Below are 16,242 nucleotides of genomic sequence, written 5' to 3'. Positions count from 1 at the left end.
TTTCACATAAGCAGGGCCATCTATTGGTTGTTGTTTTGATTCAATAGTCGTTTGCATGCCGGTGACTGCAGATCACAATGTCTGCAACAATCATTTCTCCCGCCAGTTGTGAAGTGTGCGCTGTGATTCGATTTTTGTGTGCAAAAGGATCTTTAGATGCTGAAATTCATCAGGAGTTGTGTCTAACGTACAGATCTACAGTAATGGTGATGAGACTTTAAAAATGGACGCACAAATGTGTATGACGAAGCGCGAAATGGCAGGCCCAGTATTCAGCGCGACGAAATCATTGAACAAGTGAACCGAAAACTGCAATGTGATCGACGATAGATAATTAGTGCTCTGGCTGATGAATTTCAGCATGTTAGACGCACCTCTATCTAAACGATTATCACAGAAAAGCTCGAATATCACAAATTGTGTGCAGGTGGATACTGAAAATGCTCACCGACCAACACAAGCAGCTAAGAATGTGCAGTGGACAAGCATTTTTGGACTGCTATCGACAAGCTACAGATGATTTGTTTTCCCACATTGTTACAGACAACAAGACAAGGATATCCTACACCAAAGCAGAATCAAAACAACAGTTAATGCAGTGGTGCCATTCAAGTTCCCCAAAACCGAAAAAGGTTTAAGCAATCTCTGTTCTCCAGTCAAAAAATGTTGGCTACCATTTTTTGAGATGAAAAGGTATCATTTTGGTTGATTTCACAGAATGTGGATCAACAATTACAGATCAGTTGATGTATACTGCAAAATGCTTACCAAACTGAGATGTGCGAACCAAAATCGACAACGCAGGAAACTGTCGTTCAGCATAATCATCCTTCACAAAAATGCGTGTCCTCACACCACTATCTTAACCAAGTAGGAGATTCAAGAATTTCGTTGGGAACTTTTTGACTACTCTTTATATAGTCCCGATCTTGCACCTAGCGACTACTTCCTCTTCTTGCATTTGAAAAAGTGGCTTGTTGGGCAGCAGTGTGAAAACGACGAGGAACTCAAGACTGCCGTTGTCAACTGGATCAATTCCCGGGCGGCAAACTTCTATGCAGAGGGTTAAGAAACTGGTGCAGCATTAAGAAAAGTGCTGAGAACTGAATATGGAAAAGTAAAGTAGATATGTAATAACTAAAACTAAGTAAAAACCTTTTCTCACGAGTTAATTTTTTTTAATGACCAAATGGCCCTTACGTTATGAATATGCCTCATATTATTTCTATCATGGCTTCTATGAGATTCACTGGAGATCCTCAAATCAATACTATGCGCAGGTCATATACATATTATTCTGGCCTTGAAAACTTTCAATGTTATAAGTGTTAGACAGTTTTGCAATTGCTATGTCTTGTGTAATTACCATTATACTGGCTCAAGACAGATTCTACGAACAATTCAATGGAGCCAGCTTTGTCTGAACTCAGGTAGAAATGAATACAAACAATAAATTAATTTTAACAGAGAAAACTGTGTGTCTAGAATATGGGTGATTCCACCAGGTTGGTCTAGTGGTGAATGAGTCTTCGCAAATCAGCTGATTTTGAAGTCAAGTGTTCCAATGTTCAAATCCTAATAAAGGCAGTTACTTTTATATGGATTTGAATACTAGATTGCGGATACTGGTGTTCTTTGGTAGTTAGGTTTCAATTAACCATACATCTTAGAAATGGTCAACCTGAGACTGAACAAGACTACACTTCACTTACACTCATACACTTTCACTCATCCTCTGAAGTAATACCTGACAGTGATTCCTGGAGGCTAAACAGGAAAATAATATGGGTGATTCAATGTATTGCAGATTGTATAAGTCTCTAAGCTGCAGTGGGTTTTTTCATATTATGTCAATTGATAAACACAGCCATGTAGGCTGACAATCATGCTGAAGAACTCTATGCAGTACAACATCTATCACAGGTTAATGATTCATAAAACATATTACCTAAGTACAAGGCAAAATTAAAAATACATGACAAAAAGTACACAATACTAACTTGTATTGATTAATAATCACAAAAAAAACTGCCTACATTTTCAGAAGGGAAGATAAATTAAACTGAACTGTACTAAATACTATATCAGGTAGATCAGATGCCCATTCATCCATAAAGATAATGATCAGGAAACACATAAAGATCACGAAAGTTAGAACATAGAGATACATCAACAAATATATAATGGTTTAATAAAGTAAATGAGAAAACAAAGAAAGGATAAGGCATTTGGATTTCCATATAATTAGTAAATTATTGTGATTAATGATCCAAAATTATGATACTGATATACCTTAATCTAAGTCAGTTATACAAAACTGATTGATTTTAGAAAAAAAAGAGAAGTATATATGATTAAAAAAAAAAAAATCATAAAATTACTGAAAAGTGGGATAGCTTGAGTACATGCTGAATAAATTGTAAATGTACTTGATTTAGTAATGTTTTGGTGGCCAGCTGACCACCAAATTATAAGAATATAAATTATAAAATTATGAAAAAGGCTTGATGCTGACGATACATCTGTTCATAATTTTTTTTTTTCACAACAAAATTTCTAAATAAACAATCCTAAATGACATCAAAATAAATTCATTAATACATAAAAACGTATATGTATTAAGAAAATAATTAATGACTTGTAAATATTACTATAGTACAACATTATTTAATTCAAATGCTTAATGTGGATTGTATGTATTAGGAAGATATACAGAGCATTGGGGCTCTTGAACAAAAAATGTAATTGGAACCAGAGCAAAGGAAGGTACTAAGGATAAATTAAGATAGTTTTTAGAATCTTAAAATTAACTTCAAATGGACGATAAGATGAGTGAAAAACTATTTCAGATCAAAGATGGACAGACTATGAAAAATAAAAAAAGAGGTGTTTAAGAAAATAAATATCTAGGAAACGAAAGTTTAAAAAAGTTAGATACTACTACATGGGTGAGAAGAATGTAAAAGGGTGCTGACTGAATTAATGTTACAAATTCTACGGGAGAAAAAATATTCTTTACTCCAAAAAACCGAGAAAAAATTATGATCAATTTACAAAAGAAAAACCAAACTATAAAAATATAGGGGTGTTACACAACAAAACTGTAGGAAAAATAACAATTAAGTAAACCTTTATAATAATTAATATTTTGATCACTAATTCACATGCAATTGTCTTAATTTTGGTATTGTTGAAACTTTATATTCTGTTATTTTTTTATTTGCCAATATTTTTCATTGGTGTAATTTTACAAGTTAATTATTAATATGTAAAATAATCTGACCACTGGAATGTTGTTCATCTAATATTCAATTGTTCATTTCCATTTTATTTATGAAAATTATAAATCACACATACATGTATGAATTCAGCATAAAATAAACATACTTGTTTTTGTTAATTCCAGTTTTGCAGTCTTTTTAAAATGACTTGCGTCACATCGGGCAAAAGTAAGAAAAAGAATCATACACATTTTTATTTTAATAAAAAAGAATCTGTAAGAAACAATATTTGTTTTTGTACTGCAGTAATTTTCAACACATCTTTCCATACAATATTATGTAGTTATTTTAAAGATTACATTTTTAAAAAACTGTTAAGCAAAATACATGAAAATAAAGGATTGCCTACTCAAGTACTAGTCACTCACTTAGAAGTAAGGCAAGACAATTAACAGATTTACTACAGGTGTTTCTTAACTACTTAAAAACACACTATTAATAATAGCCACAATAACCAAACTCCCTTAATGAAGAAGACAAAAAAGTCCAAAAATATCTTCTGGAAGGGCAATTTCATATATTTTGGAAGCATTCTTTTATAGGCACAGAAGAGGCAATTTATTTATTTTATTAATTAATTTGCCACTTAATTAATTAAATAAAAAAGTTATTAATTTTTAATAATTTATTTATTTATAGACAATTGAAGAGGCATAGAAAACCTGAAAAAACTAAAAAAATAACCAGATATGATTGTGAATAAAATAAGAGAGAAATTTTGTTGATTTCAATTGGAAATTTGATAATGACGAGGATCAGCAACACTAAACCAGAAAGCACAGTAAACAGGGTTATATCTACTCTCAGCTCAGTATCTATAAGCCTGCACACAATTACAGGTAACTGTTTTTTTTTAAGATAAGAAATAAATTTTTTTTATGTTTAAATAATACACGCCTGCTAGAACTCAACACAGAATATAAAAGACAGCGACAGTATAACCCCAGCATAGAGAGGGTTGGCAGTTACATAATGAATGTAACTTTTGTGGTTGGGTTTCAATTAACCACATATCTCAGGAATAATTGAAGTGAGACTGTTCAAGACTACATTTCATTTACACTCATACATATCATCCTCTGAAGTATTATCTAAAAGGTAATTACCGGACGCTAAACAGGAAAAAAAAAGAAGAAAGAGTTACATAATGGAACAAAAAAAAAATAGAAAATTAAGTTTAGTAAAACGGTATTATAAATTACTTTTTAGAAAATCCTTAAAACTTTCTGTAAACGGTAACCAAAATTACCACAGCTACTATAAAATAAATAAAATTTATTAAATCGTCAACAAGTGTGATCATATTAAGTAAAAGATATGTGCACTCAAAAGGAATAATTTAATTATTCAAATTTCTCAAGTACATATCCTTTTTAACTTGCAATTCAAAATTTCATTAACAAAATTAAATAATCGGTTAGGAAAAAGTCTTTTGTGAAGTCTATTCGTAAATTATATTACATCATTAAATATTGTATATAAAAAATGTTATTTTTGTTTACAGCCAGTGAAAGAAAATGTTAACCAATTGGGGAACCAAGTATACTGGTTTGTGTTTCTCTACAGAGAAACAATCAAATACCTAAGAAATATTGTTTCATTCAGCGACTAAACTTTTTTTAATACAGGATAAATTTAGTGAAAAAAGTATACAAAATAAAAGGGACCTAAATTCCTGAATTCTGGAATACCTCATAAAAAGTTTTTATTATCTATCATTCCTAACTAGTCTAATAAATGATGTAGTTACAAATTACGCTATCAAGTATATTATTACGAAATAAAATTTTTTTAAAATAATTGCATAACATCAAAACTGATATAAAGTACCACAGCAACTTTCAGAACGGTTCGCAGCATCGTGACACCTTCAAACAGATTTTTAATTATTTCGGAATTAAGAGTAACATTCTATTACAAGAAAAACTTCAATTCGATTACATTACGATTAAACCTGCAGGTATATTAATCAAACGCATTCTTCAGGCGTAATAAGATATAATGGGGCAAATGTAACACTGGTTATTGAAAATAAAATTATTTATCTCTTACCGGAGGCTAAAAATTGTCCACCATTCAAGAATTCTATTGCATTAACACAACCGTAATGCGCGAGAAAGTTTTTATTGTACAAATTTTGAGCAACTTTTAACCTATCATTTACAATTTTCTTTGACAAGTATATTTTATCTTTATATTCTCGCTTTAATAATTCGTCTAAAAAATTGGACGGCTTCGACCTGGGCATAACTTAATTTCAAATAAAGTCTGCAAATGATGCTATCTTAAAAACCGAACATTTCGGGATTTGACAAGTCAGTTATCATCCAGAAACTCAGATATATGTCGCCCCACGGTAGCACACAGGCTTCACTAAGCAAATGCCAAAACAAGAATGAAAGTACGCCACCGCAAACAGTAACATGTAAACGCCTATGCTTTTGTAAAAAAATATTAGTATTTCAGAAAATGACAAATACATTTTTTTTCAATAGAAAAAAATCAAAGATTATAGAGAGATATGTAAAAGTTATGATAAAATAACATTAGGTAGGTATATATGATAAAAAATTCAGGTGTTGATGCAGCGGTTAGCCAGTCAAGGAATAAATATTTTTTTTAGATTGCATATATACTATTAATCCTTAATTTTTTTTATTCCTTTTCTATTTTACTTATATTGACATTCCATTTTGAGTTTATTTTTTACTGTAGCATAAGGGGGATCATTTTCTAGCGAGTTTCATTTATTATTTTAAAAAAGGCCATTATCTTAATTTTAATTTAAGAAAAATAAACATTTTTATTTAACAATCAATGCTTTCTATGTTTCGATTTGAGTACATCAATTACGAAGGCATTGGTAGCCACAGCCACTCGGCTACCAAAGAAATTGATGCGATAAGTAAAGTGGTTGTGTATGTGTTCCATAATTTTTGATAATTGGTTTCGTAGCTAGTATACTGCTAGTGCTGAGTTTTGTAATATTATTTAGAGGTGACTGATTTATTTTATTACTTGTAGTTATTTTAAAGTGAGCAACATGAGTGAAGAAAGCCATCCCAGGACATTGTATGTTGGAAATTTGGATTCATCCGTATCCGACAATTTGCTGTGTACTTTATTTTCCCAAATCGGTGAAGTCAAAGGATGTAAAGTTATTCGCGAACCGGGCAATGATCCATACGCATTTCTGGAATTTACAACACACCAGGGAGCAGCTACAGCATTAACGGCAATGAATAAGCGTCTCTTTCTCGAAAAAGAAATGAAGGTTAACTGGGCAACGTCTCCAGGTAATCAACCTAAAACTGATACAAGTAACCACTATCATGTATTTGTAGGTGATTTAAGTCCAGAAATTGAAACTCAAACTTTAAAAGAAGCTTTTGCTCCGTTTGGTGAAATTTCAAATTGTAGAATTGTTCGAGATCCCCAAACGTTGAAGTCAAAAGGTTATGCGTTCGTATCTTTTGTTAAAAAAGCAGAAGCCGAAAGTGCGATTGCTACAATGAATGGCCAGTGGTTAGGGAATCGAAGCATTCGTACTAATTGGTCAACAAGAAAACCACCTCCGCCGAGAAGCGAGAGAAACCGCCACAACGCTAATGCGAAACAGCCGACATTCGATGAAGTATACAATCAGTCAAGTCCTACCAATTGTACGGTTTATTGTGGGGGATTTACCAATGGTTTAACAGATGAGCTCGTACAAAAGATTTTTTCTCCATTCGGAACAATTCAAGATATCCGTGCTTTTAAGGATAAAGGCTATGCTTTCATTAAATTCTCTACTAAAGAAGCTGCCACACATGCGATTGAAGCTATCCATAATACAGAGATAAATGGTTCGACAGTTAAATGCTTTTGGGGGAAAGAATCTGGCGATCCAAATCTTCAGAATGCAGCCAACGCCACCAACAATGCTAATCAGCCTGCAGCTACTGCGCAGTACCCGTATGTTTATGGCCAGCATATGGGTTATTGGTATCCACAAGCGTACGCTGCATCAGCAGCACAGATGCAAGGTCAATATTTGCAAGGTATGCAACCAGGTTACACGTACGGACAGTTTGGATATCAACAAGGTTATGTAGGAAGGATGGGAATGCAATTACCAGCTACAGCATGGCAAGGTATGCCAACTCCAACGCCAGTGCCTGCCACAGCACAGCAAATGGCAGTTGCAGCTCAGGGTGCTGCTATGCAACAACCTGGTACCATGATGGCCTACACGATGCCGCAGTTTCAAACACAGTGACGTGTTTTGTCTAGATGTATATAAATATTAAATTCAACAAAGCAACTGAAAGATCCACGTATTGAAATACCAGAGAAAAAGTGTTTTGTGGTTATTAAACATGTGATTAAAATAATAGACTATCAAGACTCTGTTAAAAATGTTATAATAGTAATAAGGTAATAAAGATAACAAAGTATAGGCTAGGAGGTAAGAATGATGCTACAAAAAATAAATAACTTATGTAAAAATTCTACCGATATATAAATTGCAATAAGTGATTGAAGCTGTTTTGCAATAGATTTGTTTGTTCTGATTGATAATTTTATTAACGGCATTCACAAGCGAGTTGCGTTTGACAGGTAGTTTATACGTTAAGTATAATTAAGTAACTGTTATTATGTTAAAATAATAATTGCAGACTATTAATAAATAAATAATGAATACAATGGTAATTTCCTTAGTGATTTGACCCTTGTAGCACATGTGTAAGTTGTATCAGTTGAAAATGATGTAGATACTGTTAAAACTAAATATGGAGGGGTAAGTGAAATTAATTGTGCTTCATAATCTTTCATTAAAGAAAAAATTTTTAAATGTGAACAGGAACTTGGCTTAAAAAAAGGTATTTATAGAAAAACATAATTTATTGCCTGGTAAAATTACCATATATATGTTTATTTATCTAATAATAATTAACATTACAAAAATGACAATGATGTATAACTTTTTTCTATTTTATGAGCACATTGAAAAACTAAACAACTGACTGTTTTACTCATAAAAATTTCCTTATTCTTTTTTTAAAAATTGTCAACCATAGTTTTTGTTTTTAATGTTTAGAAAGATTTCTTTAGCCTAATTTGTTATGAGGACTTGAGTTACTAATTTATTAAAATACAGTTAATACTTGCAGTGTAATTATTTATTTGTAATAAAAATTAATATTGTGTAAATAATATTACTGAATTGTAATTTCTTTTCAAATGAGTAGCTTAATTTTTAAAGAAATTGCAGTTTATTGTTTCTTTGAGAAAAATATATAAATAACTTATGTATAGTATTTTTTATATGGATTATCATTTGAGAGAATAGTTTTGTTTCAAAATTCTGTTTGTTGGTTATTTTTAGCCACTCAAAATAAAAATTATTAAATTAATATATATTGACTAGTGTTTAATACCAATTTATGTTTAACTCTATAATGCCATTTTATTTTTATTTTGCTATAACCACTGATATAAGATAAAAGTTTTTTAAACAACTTTTACTTGTTTCTCAATTTTACATTTCCTAAACAGTATCTGTAATTGAAATTGTGTGTGTTTATATTTGTACAAGGAGCAGCCGTTTCTAATAAATATGCTAATAAAGTTGCATTTTCTCTCAGTCAATGATACAAAAAAATACAGTGGTTATAAATAGGTATGTTTAAAGTGACCTCCCTATTGATATAACTAGTAATTAATAAATTATTTATTTATTTGTTTTTCTTTTAATCTTTTCCATTAGACTAAGTATGTTTTTAGTCTTTAAATGTAAAATTTCTGTCTTCAGTTGTTTTATGTCTTATCTGTAATTCAGTTTCTAAAGAACTGAATGTTACTTATTCTCTTGACTTTTAATTTTGATTCAGTTTGGTATCCTTATTAAATAAATCTCATGTGCATTTTACAACTGATCAGTCGTATAAGTTATTTGTTACTAATTAATTTTACATCAGTTGTTAAATTCTTGTTTCTAAACTCTGAAAAATATAGTACAAATTACTATTTATTGATTATGTGGTATTTATTAATTTATTGTTACAATTATTAGGCTTTCATCAGCAGTGCTAGAATGCAGGATTACGATGGAATTTTTAATCACCAAAATCAGTTTCTATATACATTGGCATATTTCTTTTTAGAATTTAACAAATTTTAAATATAAAACAGTGCCCATAAGATCTAACAAAATTCATTGCATTATTTATTGCTTTTTTAGGTAATAATTGTTTAATTCAGTTGGAATTATATTCATTTTTGCTGGACTTTTGTAATTACCACTTAATAACTTAATGCTGAGTACAATCCCTTAAAATGTGTGATGCATGTTACAGGGGGCAGGACTGAATCCATTTTACTAGGGAACACATTGTAATATATCAGAAGTATTACGGTTTACCGTACCCAATAGTATTAAGAGTCTGTCTTTTTTTGTGCGATACAACACAAGATTTGACTCTTATGATTATTTTTTTATAGAAATATTAAGAAAACATTTTTAATAGACTTCTTTTTTCTTAATACCAACAATTTATCCCTGAAATAAATTAGCTGTTGAATGATTTTATTAATTTTACATTTAAAATAAAATATTTTTCTTAATATGTTGCTTTTTTTTCATTGCTGTTTATTGTTTATAAGTAAAGTCCTATAAAAAACTTAATGCAAGCTGTTAAAAATACTAGAACTGTAATTTACAAAAAATAGAGGATGGGGAAAAATATGTGTGTATACCTGCAGAAATAAAAAATGAGCATTTAATGAAAATTACATGTGATGCAATTTAATAAAACCTATATGAAAGTTAAATTTGCATGATACTATAACTTTGATAACATTTCACTGAGTGTAATTGTAGTACTGCAGTTTGATTAACGTATAATTAAGATAAACAATTTTTAAAATACTTGTTTTATAAATTGCATCCATTACATCATGCTGGTAAATGAAATAAATAATTTTTCTTCTCGGTTAATTTAATAAATTAACAAGATTTGTTCATATCTTCTATTCTGTTATATCTGAACTGATAAGTTCATTACACTTCTGTACAATGTCTAATAAAGGCTACTCTGTAAATGTATTAGCCTGGGCCAGTGGTATAAAATTAATAATTTTGAGGAGAAAATAATGAAATCATAGAAAACCAATGTTTTGGGATTTGTAAAATATAATGTTACAATGAATGTTCACATACTTGAGATCAGATTAATCTAGACTGGATGTAAAAAAAATTGTTACTTTTAAGAATTTTGTTTCACTAGTTCCATAACAACTGATAATCTTTAAGTGTAAACAAAAGCAAGATAAAAACATAACTAATAGTTGATTTCAACTGATCTGTAATAAGTGTAGTTCTATAAAGTTTGAACTATGGTGTTTCTACGGTATATATAAAAAAGTAAGTACTTTACATAAAATATTAAATTTTAATGAAGTTTTTTAATTTTTTTCCATACGTATATTTAGTGGAGAACATAGAGAATTATGTTACATTGGGGTTGTACTGAAGATTCATGTAACCTGACTAACTGTTTCAAATGGTATTTCTGTCTCAAGTTATTGACGCTGCTGATGCAAACAGATAGAATATTTTAACCATTTTTGGGTACAGACTATTATGAATGGTTTAATACATGTGGACCAAGTTGCTATGAAGTGATTTTTTATACTACTTTGCTTTACAAAAGATTTATTTATTTATTTTTTTAATTATATTAAAAGGCTCATCACTGCATCTGTACCAAAGTTTTGTTTTGCATCAGCATCTTTTTTTTTACTTTTTGAAATTTTATAAGAATTGGGAATTACAGTTCATGTATTTAAAAAAAAATATTATTACTAGCCTCGAAATAAATATAACAAAAGATATTGTTACTTTTATTTATAGCTTTGATGATTATTTTTCAACTACAGTGAGAGTTTGTTTTGTATGCTTATGCATTTATTTTCAGATGTTTACAGAAATCATTCAATTTTTTTAATGATTTTTAAAAATTTGCCCATTAAATTTTTGGTCATAAACTACGTTTTGAATGCGAATAAAAAAAATTATTATACATATGCATAAAACAGTTGAAGAATTTTTTTAGGGTTTTTTTTGTATGTTTTAAGTTATAGTTGATATAGTTGAGGGGTGTTAAAAACTAATTATAATCAGTTACTTATATAATTTGAGCATATAAGTCAACAGTTTTGTTATAATTGTTATTATGTTAGTGTTATTTACTCTGTTTCATTACAGTAGATTTAAGCCTTAAAGTATTGGGCCTGGACTATGACTTATCTGCTTCAGCAGATAGCTTTTGTATTCCTGATTTGGTGCAGGCAAGAGTAAAAATGACAGTTGTCTGTTCATTTATGATGTAGCACTTATTATTCTGATAGTTTTGTAACAAATTTGCAGTAGACTTCCTCTTAACTAATAATTTGATGCTGACCTGTGTGTTACACGTCAAAAAATTAAGTTACTAAGGAAATAAATAATATGGCAAAGATAAATACTGTTAGTAACATAGTTTATACATTATTAAAACCGTTATATTTCTTCATATGAAAAGAAGTACTATCGATCAGTATTAAAGTGGGTAAAAATTTTAATTTGCCCAGATTGTATTCAAACTGTGAATACTGTTGACATTAATTAATGTCTATTTCAAAGCTGCTCATTGGAAGAAAAAATATAATGGCTCAAAAAATGTTAATATACTTTGTTTGTTTACATAACAGATAGTACCAGCAGTGCTGAATTATAACGTAATGTATCCTTAAGTGCAGTGCTTTATATACAACATGTAATGCCTTGTTTTGTTGCCAAGCGAGGCTGTTAATAAATTAGATCAATGATTTAGAAAAGCATTAAAGAAAAAGTCTACTGTATAGTATTTTCTAAAATATGTTTGTATCAGTTATTACTCAATTAAATACCATTAATTTTTTTTAAGTTTTATTTTTTGATGTAATTATTAGTATAACTCATTGTATGGTGTTTATTTTGGGTTATTGTATTTAAAAAAAAAATGGGTTAATGTGTAATGAGAATTCATTTGACTCTGGATTATTTGGTAGTAATTTTTAATTAAATGCCATAACTGAATAAATTAATGTAATTTTACTATGTGAAATGGCATCTAAATTAAATAATATGCAGTGGTAACATTGTGCAATTGTGTCACTTCATAATTTATTTTGTATTTTTTGCTGAAAACATAGTTAAGTACTTTGTTCCTCCTTCGTAAAAAGATTTCTAAAAATTAAAAATTTCTATCTTGGTGTATTTCTTCTATAACGGAATCCACCTTTTGGTTCTGTAAAAAAAGTGTGTACTCGCTATAGTGTTTTTTGTACTTATTTGTCATTCTGTGAACTATTCATCTTATTGTTAATACACTTTAGTCAGTGTATTAACAATATAGTCATTCTATGTTTCAAATTAGCTTCTTTTTTTAAGTTATACAAATTCCTTATAACATAAGACTACAGTGTCCATATTTTGTTAGTCTTTTATTTTTTATAAGTATCTATAACTTTTTATGATTTTATTTAATTTTATGAGTTGTATATTTGACTGAATAATTGTTCATACAAATGATTTAATAATTCAAGAATTCTTGATTTATACGAATTTTTAAAGTTTATTAATGTATGCAAAGTTTTGTAGTTTTCTACCATAAGTAGCCTTATTTTGTTTGAAAGTTGAATTTATTGTCATTTCTGATTACTGTTTTAATTTTAATTAACTCAAAATATTTAAGCCATATTTATAAATTTATTTTTAAGTAAGTACAATTATTATTAAGAGATATTAAAAAAAAAAATTAGTGAAATATCCGGAGTTTAAGAAACTAAAGATGCATCTTTATATGCATCAATATGTAAAAAAATTTATTTCAGTTTTCATGTATAATTTTGCTGTTAAGTAAGTTTTAAATCTTTGTCGAGTCTATTACAGTTAAATTCATTTAGAGACATTTAAGTGCCAGTATTCTGTTCAGGAAATTTACTCTACTCTTAATCAGGATAATGTATAGCAGTTACATTAAATGTATAAATTGACAAATATTTTCTATTTTAACATGTTCAACATCGTAGCAAGACCGCACTGCTTGTTATTGCGTAATAAAAGTGCATTATTTGTTCAATCATAAATATATAACTAAATCTTGTAATATGTATTATTTTTTTTTTTAATTTAAATTTAAGTAATATTTTTTTGTTGAGAGTAGAAAATTTTTGTAGCTTCAGTTTAGAAAAGGATGTACTTTTAAGACGTGAATTGTTATGAATGGAAGTGGATGTGTGATGAAGTAATTGATCTATTCAGCTGCATATTTTTATCTCTCTCTTTTTCAAGTTGCGTGAATAAACAGACTTGAGCTCCTTTATAAACATGTATGGGCATGTACAATACTTATATATTTTCGGCATTAGATATGCCATTATTTGGACCCCTGATGTTTCAATCAAAATTTCCTAAAAGACTTCCCCACCCTATTTTTTTTTTATGGAGAACCTGAATCAAGTCTCAAAACCCAAAGATTTTTTCTGAACAAAAAATGCAAAACCCAAAGGGCGAATAGTCCGGATTCACCAGAAATGAATTGGTAGATTACTCGGCATCGATTCTCATTTCTGTATTAGTGTGAAAGACTTTTCAAATTTAGTTTAGAATTTACACAGTAAAATATTCTGTCATCTGCTATTTAAATTAAAGTAATTCATTAAAAAATTACATAAATAAAATGTACATTATTAGCATATTGTTATTATAATTGCATATTTGTTTGTGCACTTATTTCACGCTGTGTATTTTAACATACGTTGACTTTATTACTTACATTTTTGAGAAGTTTGTAATTTCATTAAGGTGTAATTGCATATATTTTAAATGCGGTAATTATTTGAATTTAACCGATTAGTTTTGATTTTTTATACAAAAACTAATGAATATGGAGTCATGTCTTAAAAACACTTAAGTATGGTCTAAAAAGCTTTTTAGAATAAATTTAACTGGAAAACTGCGATAAGTTGGTGCAATTTTTTAAAATCTTTTTTTAATATTAAATGATTCAAGTAAATCTGCTTTATATTGCTGGAATCGCCCTTAAGGTATGCAATGAATGTAAAGTGCATTGTCTTCTTGTAGTTAGCATTGTTATACTTTGCTGTACTGAGGGAATAGAAATTTAATTTTTATTAGTTTCAAGATTTATGAAGCCTTAAATCAAAATACTTTGTGCTTTTGAATTTCACATATATTAATGGGACAGCTCATTTATTTTTATTTTATTCATTAGTAATTTACTTGAGATTATCATTAATTAAAAAGTAGTAGTACCCATTTATTTATTTTTATTTTTCCCCAATTCTAATGCTGAAAAGATTCTGTTGAAAATTTTGAAATTTTTTACTTAGTGCAAGTCATTGTCAATATCAGATAATCCAGAAGATAATGTAATATTTTTTGTTATGTAAATTTTAAATAAATAGGGTAATGAAGCTAGTAAATAATATGAAAACTGAAAACTAAGTTATGTAAACATTTTATATGGAATCGTATACATTAAGAGGTTTAAAAAAGATGATGAATCAATGTAGAGTATGTGAAATTACAAAAATTTCTGGTTAATGTGTGTGTTTATTTATATTTTCTTGTATCATTTATTCCTTTTATTTATATTTCCTCTAGAATAGTAATAATTAAATGCTAGATTGGGATATCGATAGTCAGAAGATCTTCATATCAAAAATGTCCGTTTCTAAATTTAATCGGTAATTTTTTCTCGTTAACGGTGTTATGCAGATGCATTGCTTCGTATAGTTTGATCTTTTTAGTTATATCAGAGCCTGTGCCAGTAGATTCAAGTAGTTGAGTAGTCGGTTCCTTAATTGATCATATAATGTAAGATGTTCAAAAATTACAACTTCAGTACGGTTAGCAAACCTGTTTGTTATATGTGTATTATTACCTGTAACCAGATGCTTGCAAGTAGTTCCAAAACATGTCATAAAAAAAAGAAATGAAATGTAGCAAGTTTTAAAATTGTTTATTTGCAGATAAATGAGATACCTCATTTCATTATAAATATATATATATATATATACACGAGTTGTATTTAAAAAAATTTTCATTTTTATTACTATTGGATCTATATTTTTTAAAACAGAATATAGTTTGCAGAAGTTTTTTTTATCTAATTGTGAACTAATGGCCACTTTATGTTAGTTGCACATCCTTAGTACACGCATCATATTATAATAAGCCATTATTATTGGTAAATCTTTATTATCCATTAAATGAATAAAAAAATTTGTATGTATGTTTTTTGTTTTGTAGCTTACAATAATATAACAACAGTCTGTGCATTTGGATGTAAGCAGACATGTTAGCATGTATAGAGACGGACAATAATTTTTTTCTACTTGCAAATCATTGTGAAATGATAGGAAAGTTTGACAATTTTTTTTCAGACATTTAATTGAAAATATGTTTTAGTATATATAACTTGTTTCTTTTAATTATACTTGCATCTCTCCTCTGCTGAATTGAATTATATCTAATGCATTATTTGTTGTAGTTTTTTTGTGGTTGTGGTACAAAGTAAAATACCTGATGTATAAGAGGCACCATTTAGAATTATTTTCTCTTATAATCACTGTTGGTAAGACCGAAAATGTCATTTGTAGGGTTGAATATCACCTGCAATTAAATTTGTTTGGCATGTGACACACAATATTGTGTTCTTTTAAGAAGACAATGGAAAACTATTTTTTCTCATGTTTCATAGTAATCTTGGTATTGGATGCTTCTTACTGAGACTGGCTGCTGCCATATACAGATACAACTTTGTACTCTAAGGCCATCTTTAATATGGCACTTAACGTTAATTTTAATTGTAATAACCTGTAGGGTTCTAGTCAAACAAGACCAGAAGTGATCTGCAGACAGAGATCC

The 16,242-nt window shown here is 29.0% G+C and overlaps 2 protein-coding genes across 2 annotated transcripts in view; one reads left to right on the top strand and one right to left on the bottom strand.

Moving 5' to 3' along the window:
- LOC142325641 (DDB1- and CUL4-associated factor 5) overlaps window positions 1-5,664 on the bottom strand; it is a 53,846-nt gene extending 48,182 nt beyond the window's left edge. Inside the window, exon 1 of the mRNA XM_075367656.1 lies at window positions 5,334-5,664. Within this exon, the coding sequence (XP_075223771.1) occupies window positions 5,334-5,529 (196 nt within the window). The 5' untranslated portion in view covers window positions 5,530-5,664. The remainder of the gene's footprint in view (window positions 1-5,333) is intronic.
- Window positions 5,665-6,155: 491 nt separating this feature from the next.
- Rox8 (TIA1 cytotoxic granule associated RNA binding protein Rox8) lies at window positions 6,156-14,916 on the top strand. The gene has a single exon (XM_075367654.1). It carries the CDS (start codon window positions 6,325-6,327, stop codon window positions 7,540-7,542), a length of 1,218 nt encoding a protein of 405 aa, XP_075223769.1. The 5' UTR covers window positions 6,156-6,324; the 3' UTR covers window positions 7,543-14,916.
- The last annotated feature ends 1,326 nt before the right edge of the window (window positions 14,917-16,242 follow it).

This window comes from Lycorma delicatula, chromosome 5, assembly GCF_047948215.1.
Source record: "Lycorma delicatula isolate Av1 chromosome 5, ASM4794821v1, whole genome shotgun sequence".
NCBI lineage: Eukaryota > Metazoa > Arthropoda > Insecta > Hemiptera > Fulgoridae > Lycorma > Lycorma delicatula.
Note: the sequence above shows the minus strand (reverse complement) of the source record. Positions and strands in the feature narration are given on the sequence as shown.